This window comes from Chenopodium album, chromosome 26, assembly GCF_948465745.1.
Source record: "Chenopodium album chromosome 26, dcCheAlbu1.1, whole genome shotgun sequence".
NCBI lineage: Eukaryota > Viridiplantae > Streptophyta > Magnoliopsida > Caryophyllales > Amaranthaceae > Chenopodium > Chenopodium album.
The window spans coordinates 33,178,495-33,193,944 of NC_137859.1; the positions used below are offsets into that span (position 1 = coordinate 33,178,495).

General features: G+C 36.0%; 1 protein-coding gene across 1 annotated transcript; it reads right to left on the reverse strand.

Annotated features, from left to right (window-relative positions):
* Positions 1-1,507: 1,507 nt before the first annotated feature.
* LOC145616400 (alanine--tRNA ligase-like) lies at positions 1,508-15,027 on the reverse strand. The gene is made up of 23 exons (XM_081671112.1): positions 14,648-15,027; positions 13,788-14,026; positions 13,528-13,668; positions 11,834-11,980; positions 11,425-11,577; positions 8,288-8,417; positions 7,596-7,692; positions 7,377-7,497; positions 6,996-7,055; positions 6,098-6,148; positions 5,916-6,011; positions 5,612-5,713; positions 5,359-5,481; positions 4,152-4,289; positions 3,989-4,060; positions 3,836-3,911; positions 3,601-3,743; positions 3,389-3,497; positions 3,115-3,302; positions 2,869-2,958; positions 2,574-2,765; positions 2,307-2,486; positions 1,508-1,903 (listed from the first exon to the last, which is right to left on the reverse strand). The coding sequence occupies exons 1-23, from the start codon at positions 14,991-14,993 to the stop codon at positions 1,829-1,831; spliced, it is 3,069 nt and encodes a 1,022-aa protein (XP_081527238.1). The 5' UTR covers positions 14,994-15,027; the 3' UTR covers positions 1,508-1,828.
* Between the last annotated feature and the right edge of the window lie 423 nt (positions 15,028-15,450).

The window sequence follows — 15,450 nt, forward strand, 5'->3', positions numbered from 1 at the left end:
TGTATGGTCATTGCTCTCTCAATGGGCCTTGGCTTTTTTTTTTTTCCTCATTTTAAGATTTTTAACCATTTGTATAAAATAAAATAAAATAAAATAAAATAAAAAAACTTCATTTTAAGATTTTTAACCATTTGTATAAAATAAAATAAAATAAAAAACATCTTTCTATTTAACCCATCTTTCTGATTATGGTCGATGCACAACCTTTAGAGTTGAGGTTATGGCTCTTGTTCGTGGTCTGGGACTTGTGCGTAATCTACAAATTAGCACGCTTCAAATCCAACTTGATAATCAAGCATGCGTTCAAGCTTTAAGAGATGGTTCACAAAGAAGAGGTAAGTGTGCTCACTTATTTAATCCCTGCCACAGTTTGCTTAATAAGGACGATTGGGAGGTGGTTGTGGTGCATGTGTTTCGTGAGGGCAATTGCACTGCTGACTGGCTCGCCAACCGTAGAGTGGCTCAATAAGATAATCTTGTTATTTTAGGTAGCGCTCCTATGGAGCTTCGTAGGATTCTTAGTGAAGATGTACAAGGAGTGGCTTTCCCACGTTTTGGACCTCCTTGATAGGTTGTTTGATTGTTTTGTTATTGTTGTTTTCTTGTTTTGGTGTATTCCTTATTAGCAAATAAAAAAATATAAAAAAAAAATATTTAATAAAGTAAATTAATTAGGGCTTATTTGGCATTTTTTTTGTTTTTTGTTTTTTGTTTTTTTTTTAAAAAACACAAAACCAAAAACAGGAAACAAGAAAAAGGTGTTTTTACTTTTGTTGCCAGTTTTAAAATTATTATGATTTTAATAAGTTTCACTAATTTTTATTTCATTATATAACATATATCATATGAGTTTAAAAAACAAAAAACCAAAAAATAAAAACCCACAACGATGCCAAACTAACCCTTAACAATTTATTTTTTCTAATTTTACTGTACTAAATAGCCCGTGCATCATACATGCCAAAATGCCAATTATGATTTGAAATATATTCCTCACGTTCCTAAAAGATACACTGTATTCTAATATGGATGACGTTATCGGCTTATCAGCCTATCTAATGTCAAATGCCCGAAGCCATACTGGGTAGTATGTCCCCGACTACTCACATCTACCCCTCGTTTCACTCAACATGCGATGAGTAGTACGCTCGTTTGCAAAATTAGAAATTAAACCAAACAATTAGCCATACCAAAGCCGAACAATTCGAAAAACCTAACAACATTGCTAAAGTAATAGGTAGGGATATAGATAATTTTTCCTCACAAGCTCACGAACATTACCATAAATGTGATTTATTCAATCAATTTTCTTTAATCAAATTGAACGACCACCAATATAAACTACAGGCCTCCAGTTCTCCATTTTTTATCAAAAGAACATCCTTTGTTTTTGAAACTCGACAATAGCACTACTAAATGATATCTGTAGCGCTTGGGGTTTGAAGGATGCTAACTTGGAATCACGGATCTCTGATAGATGTTAAGATCTAATTTAACAGCAGTTCCATCAGGCTGCAAAAATATCGGGTTGCTCTATTAGTGGTTAAAAATTGTAACAGCTTCAGTAAAAGTCCCATTATAGGAAGGTAAAATACATGTTCCTGAAATACTGTAAGAAATTCCTACTAGTATATTAGTATAAATATGATAATGAAATGACATTTCAATTCTATCAATAAGCAATATATCTGCACGCCACCTTTTTGTGTAAATGGCTCAACATTACCCATTTCGTAAAACTTGCTTAAATTCCGAGGGATGAAGGGCAAGGAACAGCAATCAGCAATGCACAGCACAGGCAGCCACAAGATTAATACTCAATATGCAGTTAACAGTTCAGCTTCATAGATGCGAAATCGACTGCCAGTTTTATGGCCTCCTCGACCTTTGATGCATCAGTACCCTGAGAGCAAAAATGTCATTTCATGAGATTTTTTGTTCTTTAGTAAACTTGAATTTTAGCGTATACATATAATGAAACAAAAGTAACAATTTTGCACAGCTTAATTTCCTAGGCATATCTCCTGATCAAATTTGCTGAATAGACCTGCTTGGTGTGCTTGCCAGAGCAACTGGTCCCAAAAGGTTATGAGCAAGATAATAAATGAGCTGGAACCAGGACAGTCTCTGACTGGCACGTATCCATCTGAACTCTAGACGACATCACACTTCACAATTACAGATCGTTCTAATCCTAGTTAGTAGTTACTACATGCGTAATATACCTTAATCTCAACTAATATGAAAATTGTGCTTAACAGCAGAAATTAAGCATTCATCACTTAGAAAGAAAAGATGATGCTAACCTGGCCTTGAGCAAGACCACCTTTTCCTTTACCGCCCTTGCCCTTTAGTGGACCCAAAGCAACTGTTAACCATTCAGACACTTCTAAGCCCTCGCATTTATTATCCTTGCCGGGAACTCCAGCATAAACAATAGCCTTATTTGCAGATTCATCCACACTAAAGACCATGATTGGTAACTTCTGCTTGCCCCAACAAAGCAAAGTTAGTAAGCACTCAATGGATGTAAAGCCATAAAAACAGAAGCAAAAACAGCAATTGCCACAAACCTTCTCCTGTATCACTTCCTGTATAGCTTCCTTGAGGATTTTGACAGCAGAAGCGTCTACACCAACATCAACACGAGAGGTGCAAAAGGTCTTCCCCTCTGCAATAGCAGCCTCTGCCTTCTCACTGGCAGTATCGACTACTTTTTGACGGTTCTCTGCAGCCAATCTTTTCTGTGCATTCCGCACTTGGTCCTGCCACAAACAAGGACATAAACATGAATCTGTATGCAGATGGTCATTAAGTTGGAGAACAAGCAAGAGAAGCTAGTATACTTGATCAGAACAAAGACAAAACCTGAAGCAAGGAAATCTTTAGCCGAATGTCACTTTTCTTGGCTGTTGGAATGGATGCTGCATCTACACTGCTTCTCAGAGCAGCTACTTTCTGAACCAAAAGAGAATGTACATTATCACACATCAAAAAGCACAGATAGCTATAGCAGGAAGCTCATATAATGATAACCATTTATAAAGTACAGCACTGTGAAGGCTAAGATTGATTTAGTGTTAAAAGAAAGACGTAATACTATTTCAAACTAACCTTCTCTAGCAGGTTTGCTTCTATGTTTGATGCATCAATCACTTCTTGCTCAAGGGAGCATGCCAATTTAAATGCTTCCAATGCAATGTCAGATGTAACAGCAGTCACTCTACGAATTCCTTTGGCAATTCCCTCCTCAGATAAAAGAGCAAATGCCTTAGCTTCTTTTGTATTAGATATATGGGTTCCTACATAGTCAACAATACAAAATTTCAGTACAAAATAATTCAAATCTTTGAAAAGGAAGACACAAAAATTCAAGAAGACATTATACCTCCACAAAGTTCAGCAGAGTATTGCGTCCACTCTTCTTTTTCTGGATCAGCCAAGAGATCTTCCACCTTTTTCCCAATCGATACTATTCTCACAGGATCAGGGTAAATCTGCAACATTAAGCAGTCTTTCACTGGGTATACGATAATGAAAAGAGAATACTGAAACAATAATGTAACTTCAACATATGGTTTCAAAAGAACAGAAGCTTACTTCCCCAAAAACAGCCCTAAGACCATTTACATGCTTGGCATCAGCAAGCGTTGCCTCTTTTGCATAAACATCTAATTCAGCTTTAATTTGTTCATTCACTATGCTTTCTATTTTCCTCAATTCTTCACTTTGAACAGGCTTGCCTGTTGAGGAAAGCAATGGCTTTCAAATTAATATAAAATTTGACACTAAGGCAAACAACCTACTAGTACTAACATCACCGAAGATTCATTACCATGAGAAAAATCATATCTTAATTTCTCTGGAAGGACAATAGATCCCTTCTGGTCAACATGAGTCCCAAGAACCTCCTGCAAATCCACACATGTAAAGCATTTAGACAGGACACAACTAAAAATAAATACAACTTAAATAGGATGCAACCTACCCTAAGAGCAAAGTTTAACATGTGAGTACAGGTATGGTTGGGGGCAATGAGTTGACGTCTATTATAGTCCACCTGTACAATAAAATTATAATTAAGTGAGAAGGAAAAGCAGAACATGGGATACACGAATCAATGGGAAGAAAATCGTAGTGAAAAATGCTACCTTGCAAGTGACTTTATCACCAACAGATAATTTACCAGTTTCACTTGAACCAATATGTAGAACGAAACCACCAAACGCTTGGACATTAGATACTTTAAAACTACCATGTGGGCCATCAATTGATCCAGTGTCAAATATCTGAATCAAAAGAGATCAACTTAGAGACCTGAACATTGGTACAATGTTTGTATGCACATAGTGCAATTGAACAACTATAGATAACAAGAGCCATATGCATTCAAACCTTTAAAGTTATAAGTCATGCGATATAAATAAGATAAGCCGTAAGTGTATCCAAACAGATCGGACTTTCTTATCAATCACTCAATTCCAGGAGCCGGAAAATGAAAGATACACAATCTAACAACATAATGAAATCCACAAAAAAATCTCTCATATTCTCTCATCCTGACAAATTAGGTGGTGATATAAACAAATACTTGCCACAAAATAACTACAGAAATTCAAGCTATTGTCCTAATATTTAGAGCAATTTCAAAGTTTTGCGTGTTTTAAGAAGCACAGAACTCATCAGCACATAAAACACTCCTCTTCATGCAGTTAAAGTCTTCCTTTAATCTGACAAAACCACTTTGCTAGGACACAGCACTACAGCAGTACAAGAAACATATATTATATCTTCAAGGTGCAGGAGCAGCTATATTGAACCCCTTAAAATGAACAGAAATGACACAGCAAAAGAATAGCCAAATGCACTCCCTGCTAATGTATACCCACTCTTAATGTCACACCAACTATATTCCTTCAGCTGTAAGCCTGTAACAGCACTTTAAGACTAGTCTTATCAGTTTTGTTAGCCAAATTACACTCAATACAACACCAGACAGAAAATCTAGCACCAATAATTATCTTGGTATAAACATAAATTTACAAATATAAATATATATATATATATATATATATATATATATATATAATGAAGCAGTGTTTAATGAAATACTTTCATTTTTAATGAGCATAAAAGCTCTCCTTCAACAAAATAGATGAATTGAATGGCTTTATTTAAAATATAGAATAGAAAAATAAAACGAATAACAGTTAACTTAAGATCATGTACGTGCCAGTTGAGATCAAATGGAACACCTACTAAACAGATAATATTTATCTAGAACCAGACCAGAAAGTGATATAAGGTTGACCAATTGAGCAACTAATTTTACTAGAAATTTGGTATATATCTTCATACCTGACCACCTTGCTCAGCATAGAAACTTGTGGACTCCAGAACAACACCAATTTCCTGGCCAGCTTCAGCAGTATCCAAAAACTCAGATCCAGTGTATACAGCTCGAATGATGCTGTCATGATCCTGAAATACATGAATTTGCAAAAGAAAATTATTTAATCAAGTCCCTCTTTATAAAAATGATGCATGCCACAAAGTTTCTCACTTCCATCAACAGAGGATATTACTTGAATAATACAATGAATACACTAACCTTAAACCAGATGTACTTGCTAGAGTCGTCAGTGGTTGGAACTTGATTGACATGTAACATTGCTGTCGCATTTGCATCCATTGTAATTGCTCCACCAGCTTGCTACAGGATATCAAAGACACATAGTTAGATTTACAACAGATATCCATCCACTCAAAGGATAGAGAAAACTGCAATAACTATTGTGTCTCGTGAAACTAAACTTCTGTAGCAATGCACATGAGGCATGGAATTTGAATTTTAAAATGCAGGTTTCATATTAACATGATGCAACTCCAGTTCTGGTCACTAGGAAGAAAAACACCTTATTTTGAGCGCTTCTTGATCTTTCCCTTGCTTCCGCCATAGCATCAATAAAACCTTTAGTATCAACAGTTAAACCTCTTTCCTCTGCCATTAACTAGAGAGAAACAAGAATCAGGAGTCAAAAAGTGCAAAATGGAATGATTGCATTTGTAGGTAAGCAATAAAAAACACACCAAGTACCTGGGTCAAATCTAATGGAAAGCCATATGTGTCCCACAACAAAAATGCATCCTGCAAGAAACAATTTAGGAATCATTGACAGCTCTATAATGTAGCAGCACTTGTGAAGCCAAGGCCTCATTGCATAACTGCAGAGAAAAGATAATATAACATTTACAAGATAATCCATCACTTTACAACTTCACCTTCCTCCCCCCTCGGAAAAAAGTAGTACTATTATTTAAAATCAATCATATACCCATAATTACCGTCGATGTGACAGTTTGTAGCAGAAATAAAATGGGGTTGGATAATCCAACGGTGACTCCCAACTGAAGTCAGTGTTTTACGATTAGTGACTATTCAAAACATTAAGTAGGATTTTAAGTCTTGGATATAGTAACAAAACCACTTTTGTGGGCAAATGCAGATGATTTCGTGGTTGACTGATACAGCCTAATTTACGGTCATAGTAAACTCAGACACCTGTACAAGGTAGATCTGTTTACTTTCAGAGCAGAGGTACTGATGTACATGCATATGTAGTGTTGCTATAATACTAGTCCCTATGCCTATGGCTATCAGAGAAAACATGTATTTGCAATTGCTGTATAGCTCAATGAAAAACTTCACCACTAGTTGACGCCAATATGGTCAAGTCATAGCTGTTGTACACACTAAATCCCAAGCAATTTAGAGTCAAGATTAGTGAAACTGTCTCAGACAGCTACAAGATAATATTCTGGGGAGAAGACAGAGGTTCGAAAGAACTACAGACAAATTGTAGAAAATTAGATTTAGCAGCTGGAAAAACCCTCATAAAAACAAAAATATCATACACAAACAAAGAGTGCACATACAAGAAGAGCACCCACAGTAGAAAAGGAGCAGAAGCAAATACCAAAGGAAAGCATTCTACCTGGCCACTCAATGTCTTCCCATCAACCTCCTGGGCAGCCTTCTTAAATTTCTCGATTCCCTGGTTACATATTAATCATTATTTGTCAGAATTAAAGCGCAGCCTAGCCATAAAAGCAAACAAACTACTACAGGTTACAGCATTCAGCTTGACCTAATCTAATTTGGATTTAAAATTCCTTTTTTGAATTGGCATTTCCTGATTTCCTTTAAAAGACTTTGACCAGGTTATGTACTACCACTTGGTTGTTTAACATAGAGTAAGCAATTTAATAGCGAACCCTACTTAATTCTTATAGCATAGATAGCAATATAACACCCATACGCTGTTTCCCATCTCCTTATAACTTTGCCACTAAGCAAACATGATTTTTTTTCTCACCTTAAGCAATGTTTTCCCAAAACTGGTCTCCTCAGCTGCAATGACATCTTTGATATGTTTCTCATGCTGCTTCAGCTCCGGAAAAATATCACCCATCAAATTCATCAGAGTAGGTACAAGCCTGCAGCAAATCATGCATTCACATACTACGTGTTTGTAGGAATAAAATTAAGGGCGAAATACAGCAAAATTCATGAAAAGTATGTTGTTCTTTCTTACCCATTAAAAAACCCTTCCTTGGCATTTAGTACTTCACTTCCATAACGAACAGCACGACGAAGAATGCGCCTTAATACGTATTCACGACCCTCATTACCTGCACTACAAGAGAAATCTTGTGAAGTGTCCATGGATGTTATGACGACTATTTTTTTTCAAATCAAATATAACCCAAAATTCACAAGAGACATAATCCTATCTGCTACTATATACGTGATTGTATTCTGAAATGTACTTCGCAATGCATGAGATACATAACTAAATTAGTAACTATACAAAGGCCCAAAGCTACTAATTTTCTCTTCTGAAGTGGCAATCATGAGATCATTATTCCCTTACCAGACAGGATTTACCAGCAAATTGTTTGTTTATTTTCTAATTTAATACATCTAAGATGCTTAACTTCAAGATTACAACAGCTTACTCAAAAAAGATCACAACAGCAAAAATCTAAGGCAAAGTAGAGCTGTTTGATAGCATATACCAATTGTTCCAAGAGATGGGACGTGAATAGCTTTGTGCATATTTAGGACAAAATCTAAACAATCACCAAAGAATTCAATCCAAACTTCATGAATTCTGATCAGTTAACTTCCACATGAAGAATCAAACACATAATAAGATTTTGTCATTATACAGTAACATCAATATGTAAAGATAGGTGAGCACTAGGACCATGTTTCAGACCATACCTGGACAAGCACCATCAGCAATTGCAAAAGAGAGAGTTCTTATATGATCAGCGACAACCCTATAGGCCATATCAACATTGTCTACATCATCATCACCAACTTTTCCAGAATAAGTGCGAGCCCCTGTTGCCTGAATGCAATTAAAGATGCGGACAATAATTAGAACTCATAAAAGGTTGATTTCTCAATTAAAACCATTGGTTTACGCTGCATTAAGATATATCCAACCTAGAATATGATTAACAGATGCAATCTACAATACAGCACACTCATGCAGAACTGAGACCAAAACTCATCACAAATGCCACAAGTAAAACAGAGTCTAACACTATGTTTGGATATAGAGAGGTGGAGAGAAGGGAAGAGAAAAGAAAAAGAAGGATACATCATCCATTTTCATTCCCCTTTTAATAAACCAAATCTCTCAATTGTTGGAGAGATTTGAAGGTCACCTTCTCCCTCCCCTAACCTCCCGTTCCCTTTCCTCTTTTTCCTTTACTTCACTTTCCCTTCACTAGTGTTATCCAAACATAGTGTAAACATTGACCAAGCTCGAGCAGCAAGGAGAGTTCTTTTGTAGCAAAACTCAAGGGAAAGCCATGCATTTCAAAATGCAGAAACGATCATCAAGAAGACCAACTTGAACTTGCTTCAGTAGAACTACAACCGTTGCTATTATGCACACTTCCTCTGCCCCCCTGACAGTGGCGGATCCAGAATCATTTTTTTATGGGTTCGGATTCTAACTATAAACGCAGTGAATAGCTTACGCATAGAGGGTGAATTGTAGGTATATTGGGTGTTGGTCTGTTGGAGCATCATAGGTAAATAAAAGCCAAAAAAAATGGAAAGAATAGGAAAATGGATGCTGGGTGTTGGAGCGTCAGAGGTAAGTAAAAGCCAAAAAAATAAAAAAGGATAGGAAAACGGAGGAAGACTTACCGTATATAAATATAGACTTACGACCACAGGGCTGTTGGAAGCATTGCTGTATATTTAGCGTGTTGGAATTTTATTTAACTAAATTTTATTTTAGAATAAATAAATAACTGAGCAAACGGATCCAGTATGAGCTGAATCCATACTGGATCCGTCATTGCCCCCTAAGTAGCTTCTAAGCCAACATATAACATGCTGATAATAAAATCCTTGGCCAAATAGGATAAATGTAGGTTATGTAGCCCCCCTAAGTAGCTTCTGGACCAGCGTATAACATTTTGATAATGAAATTCTTGGCCAAATAGGATAAAAGAAAAGGTATCTCCAATGGTGAGACTCAAGTGAGTATTTTTAGGAGAGAGTATTTTTTGCAATGTATACTAATAAGTTGGTATCTAAACTTAGCAACTCCAAAGAAAGTTGCTAAGTTTAGATACTTAACTTTAAGTCTCATTTGACAAAAAGTGTGGGCCCTTGTCAATATTCTAATATATTTTGTAATTTATTTAAGTTTTACCTTTTTTTTTATAATTATTTTTCAATCTTATTATAATTGATGGGTCATAAATTGAAAGTGACATTTGTATATTTAGAGAGTCTCACCATTGAGAAATTAGACTTCACACAATCAATCAATCAATCAATCAAAGCCTTAATCCCAAAAGTGGGGTCGGCTAACATGAACCAAATTTGATTATTCCGTGTAGTCATCAACATAAATCTTTCTCCTCCATCCCTTACGATCCAAAACTTCATCCTCACGTAAATCCATGCACTTCATATCCTTCCTCACTCCTTCCAACCAAGTCATCTTTGGTCTCCCTCTTCCTCGTTTAATCCCTCCATGGTCCCACTCTTCCACTCTTCGCACCGGTGCACCCTCGGGTCTCCGTCTTACATGTCCAAACCAACGCAGACGATTTTCCCTTAATTTATCTACAATGCCCGCCACACCTACTTTCTTGCGAATAACCTCATTTCTGATTCTATCTCTTAAAGTGTTTCCACACATCCACCTTAACATGCGCATTTCCGTAACCTCCATCTTTTGAGGTTACTAAATTGAGAATTGGGTATGGTATCATCATTGGAGGTAAAAAACAACTCATTTTGTATTTCAATGCTCAAACTTGAGTCTCACCATTGGAGATGGTGTTTGAAAAGTAGGTAATCAAGCAATTAATTACAAGGCCATGCTTCCAGTAAATTCAGCAGCACATGTAAACCCCACAGCCTAAGTAGTTGGATATTCATATACCCTTAGAACCGACAAGGCTACCCAACATTGTCCCAACTCCCACATATTTCAGATTTGATTTCTTAGCTCTAGTGATAAGTAACGCTTCCTTGTCTTCCTTCTAATAGTAACTTTTTAATTAGTAAGCAGTAAAAATAATACTCCCCCAATTCCCCTCCCCCCACCCACCCAAAATAAAATAAAAGAAAATCAGTGTGTACATCATCAGTCAATTACAGATCAGCAGGCTTGTTCTTTCAGGTAAAATAATAGTTTTCTATCATGGGTCAAGCTACAGCCCCCTAAAGAAGATCTGTCCCTGCACATGAAAATAGCTAAGCACAACAAGAAGTTGAAGATAGGGGAATGACGTATTTGTCGTATGCATCAGCTGACAAATACACTTAACTGATAGTTTATCAACAATAAAAATAAAAGCCATGAAGATGCACCAGTAAAGGGAGGACAGAAGACCTATAATACTTAGGCTCTTCATTGCAGCTCAAGTATCCATATGTCACTTGAAGCTCCAAAAATGGAAATGCACAGTTCAATTTTTGATTAATGTGGAAAGATTAATAATTTTATTCTTGCATATACAAATATAATATAGATCTAAAGAAAAGGATCCTTGTGATAATAAAGGATCCTTTCGCTCATCTCCCATTGTAACACCAGACACTTGTAACGGTGTACCATTATCTATAAGCTAAGAATTCTCTATGCCAGCCTCTTGGATTCATATCCAAGTCTGATACTTGTACCTGAGTCAGAGCATTATAGCAAAGAGCTCATCAAAAACTTTTCTACCATACAATGAGTCTGAATAACGTAAATTTATCAAACACATTGGCACAGAAAGATTAAGTACAACTACCAGGAGGATATATTCTCAAACGCAATCAAATAAAAGAACCTTAGCTTCAAACGATGCCTAACAATTTTTCAGTTATCTTATTACCTGCTGAATAGCATCGAACAAGGGCATAAAGACATCTGTATCATAATTGCTCATCTTATTCTGAAGAATCGATGTCAACCTTTCAAAACCCATTCCCGTATCAACATGTTTTGCAGGAAGGGATTTTAGGGAACCGTCAGTTTCCCTGTTAAACTGTAAGTCACAAAAAAAAAAAAAAAAAAAAAAAAAAAAAAAAAAAAAACAAAGGCATGCATTAGCAGCAAACCAAATTTCTGGGGAAAACAAATCTCTGAAATGAAAAAACTCCTTTGTCATGAAGCATTATAAAAATTAGAAAGAAGGGCAGCAGATCAGTATCAATTATCAAAGATCAAGAAATTCAACTCTTTCAATAAAATAACAATAGCATATAAACCAATGCCACAAGATACAATTGGCAAAAGCATACCTGAATAAATACAAGATTCCAAATCTCTATACATGTAGGGTCATCATTATTAACCAGGGATGCTGCATCACGATTTCCAATCCTATCAAAGTGAATCTCAGTACAGGGCCCACAAGGACCAGTATCGCCCATCTCCCAAAAGTTGTCCTATTCCATACAAACATCGGGCCACATGAATTAGAACTGAATTACAAAGCAAGAACCAATAATCAACATATACAAGCCTAAACTCAAATACAAGGCATTCAATAACCATCAAATAGCTCTGAGATGCTGTAGACATACTTAATAAAATGCAACCCCTCCTTCCCTAATAACGTGCTCTTTAAGTTATGCACAAGTGTTAAATAATGTTAGTTACTCCATTGTTATCATTTGATTAAGAATTGACAAAGTGCATTAGTATGTACAATTTACAAATAACAGTGCATCAATTTCTTAACTGAAGTTGTTTAATGAGATAAGTTTGTGAGGTGACCTGATGATATGGACCAGAGAAAGTTACATGGTTTCCATTTAGGAATGTCCCAAGATATATGCAGAAGGTTAGGATGACGTCACTTAGAAGGTTTAATTTGCGGTACTTCCCATCTTTAGAAGTATGTCATTTGAATTGAAGGCATACATCTTGGACTAATTTAAGAGCTTCAGAAAATCTTATATATATTCTCAGAAGTCGAAACTCCTAAATAATTGTGCAAAAGTGAGATTGTTAAATGGATGATGGAAGATAAGAGAATTTCATCCCCCCTTCAAACTAATATATAAGGAAATTGACCTGAATTATCTAGCTGTAGTTACGTTAATCAGGCTTTAAGGTGTAAGGCTTACATCAACCTAAGATGTCACCATAAAGATTACAGTCATATTTGGCATATCAAGCGGTAAGGAAAGAAGAGGGTTGGGATCAAGGGGATCTCAAAACCAAAGATGACTTGGATGGAAAGAGTTGAGAAGGACATGAAGAAGTTGGGTTTGCAGAAGCATATGACATTGGACAAAAGGGAATGGAAGGAGAGGATCATGGTTAACAAGTGCAGGAGATAAAATCTTGGTTCATGTAGCTTATCCCATCTTTGAGATTAATGCTTTGATTGGTGTTGTTTGTACAAAAAATAATGCATTACCTTATCTTGTCTACTTAGACAGGTGGGTTAAGAATAAAATGATTCATATGACAAGCCATGACTTGCATTTTACTCTAAAGTATTACATGTGCATATTTATCATACAGTAGTATTCTACCAGTTGACCAAATTCAAAAACCCCCTTCAGGACTAAATCAGCAACCAAAGCCGATTAGTTAAAAAAATTGGCACCTATCCTATCACAAGGCAACAATTTCAATTGTGTGATACAAGTAGTAACTATAGCTTAACTATAGAAACACTTTATACGGAGTGCTATTATAAAAAGTTTGAAGGTCCTGGCAATCGGCCTAATCAATAATCAATTGAGTCGAATTGACCATTCACCTATGACAGCTAGGAATAGCTGGTGGGTCCAGCATTCCAAGAATCAAACACATCATAAAAGGGTATAGGACACTTCGTGGAAGAATTTTCCATAAGTGCAGAAAAAAGGTTTTTTTGGACCTTGTAGTAATAATTGTTCTTCTACATTAAAATTACAAGTTAAGTGTTTAACTCATAAAATTATAGAGAAAAAATTATGTTAAGAGTTAAGAAAAGAACCTTGCAACCAAAAGGTAACACACGGTCAGGAGGCAAGTAGTTGAGCCAAATATCCTTGGCCTCCGTGTCAGCAGCAAGTCCTGCTTTCTCATCTCCACCAAAATAGGTAGCATAAATTTGACCAGCAGGGAGGCCATAAACCTGTCAGCAAGATGATAGCACAAATTAGACTTAAAGGCCACTCTTATAAATACAACATTTTTCACAATATGCTAACAAGTAGACTTTAGCAGCATAGAAAAATAGTTCTGAATACTTGCCTTGGTCAAGAGTTCCCAGGCCCATTCAATGGCCTCTTTCTTAAAATAATTTCCAAAGGACCAATTGCCAAGCATTTCAAAGAATGTATGATGATAAGTATCCTTCCCAACATCGTCGAGATCATTGTGCTTTCCACCAGCTCGAATACATTTCTGAGTGTTGCAAGCACGCTTTAGTTCACTCAAAGGACTGTTAGGATCAACATTACCCAAGAAAATCGGCTTGAACTGATTCATACCTGTTCAATCAGACAGTTATGCTTTAATGAACCTTGATGTAAACGACATGTTCATTAAGCCATTATCAGCAATAAACAACCAGCACATGTCCTCAACTTATAATTCAAAAACATCAACAAGACTAAAAGCCAATTCTTTCGCAGCATTAAAACTAGCATATGTCCTCAACTTATAATTCAAAAACATCAACAAGACTAAAAGACAATTCTTTCGCAGCATTAAAACCAGCATATGTCCTCAACTTATAATTCAAAAACATCAACATGACTAAAATCTAATTCTTTCGCAGCGTGAAAACCAGCATGTACTCAACTTCCGCTCTCCGCTTCCTACAGCATCCATGCTTTCTCTCTCCCCCCCCCCCCCCCCCATCAACCCTCCCTTCATTCCCCAATTTCTAACCAAGTCAATATTTGATGAATTCATTTTTTTATAATTTAATTGACAAAAATGAATTCATCAAACATACAAATTGAAAGATGGGTCGCACACAATCATATACCCATTAAACCTAATTACCCAATAGATAAAATTAAAATCCCACCACAAATTACAAATCAAATTCAATATTCAAACAACAATAATCAAAAAAATTAAAAAAGAAAAGAAAGAACACAAACCAGCATTAGCAAACAGTAAAGTGGGATCATTAACAGGAACAACAGGGCTTGATTTCCAGAAAGTATGGCTTTTTCCTTCAAAAAACTTGATGAAAGTGTCTCGAACTTTCTTAGCAGGCCATTCCAAGGAAACCCCATCAACAGATTCTGAATTAAGCCCCATAACTTGAACAGATGAAGAAGAAAAGGTGGTTTTTTGAGATACCCAGAATCTGAATTGGGAAGAAGGAGTGAAATGAAGAGGTGTTGAAGGAAGAGAGAGAGTGGTGGAGGCTAAAAGAGGTCGTTGACGTTGAGTGAAGTTGAAGATGAAGAAGCTAAACCCTCCTCTAGCATAAGACCTCATACATTAGATTTTGGTTTTAAGGTTTTGTGATGAACCAATGTGTTTAATGACAAATTGACACTTCAAAATTTATAATTTGTTGTTTTGTTAAATATAAACTGTGTTTTTATTTTTTTACAAGATTTTTTTAGGTACAAGTACGATTTTTTTGGCGAAATTGAAAGGGCCTTGTGGCTTGCCCCGTTGATATCTCTATTATTACTATGTTATACGAAGTATAAGCCAAGGGGAATGTAATTTATGTTATGAACCTAGACTTTTACCGCACCTGTTGTGCACCCCCTCTTATAATTACTGTCGTTTAGGGCTTGATACTATTACATAAATTGTGTGAAATCTCCTTTGCTTCACGACGTCACGTTCACATTTTGCATTTTTTGCTCCGATTTTCTAAAATATCTAAATAATCGATCAATCTTCGTTAGTTTTTTTTATACTTCAAGCTTTCAATTAGCTA

What these genes read in the sequence shown, in the direction of transcription:
- LOC145616400 (XM_081671112.1), bottom strand. Translation starts at nt 14,993, where the DNA reads ATGAGGTCTTATGCTAGAGGAGGGTTTAGCTTCTTCATCTTCAACTTC. An exon ending in AAGGAAGGGTTTTTTAATGG is followed by an intron (nt 7,498 to 7,595) that starts GTAAGAAAGAAC and finishes GATTTGCTGCAG; the next exon opens with GCTTGTACCTACTCTGATGA. An exon ending in AAGCAAACCTGCTAGAGAAG is followed by an intron (nt 2,959 to 3,114) that starts GTTAGTTTGAAA and finishes CTTTTGGTTCAG; the next exon opens with AAAGTAGCTGCTCTGAGAAG.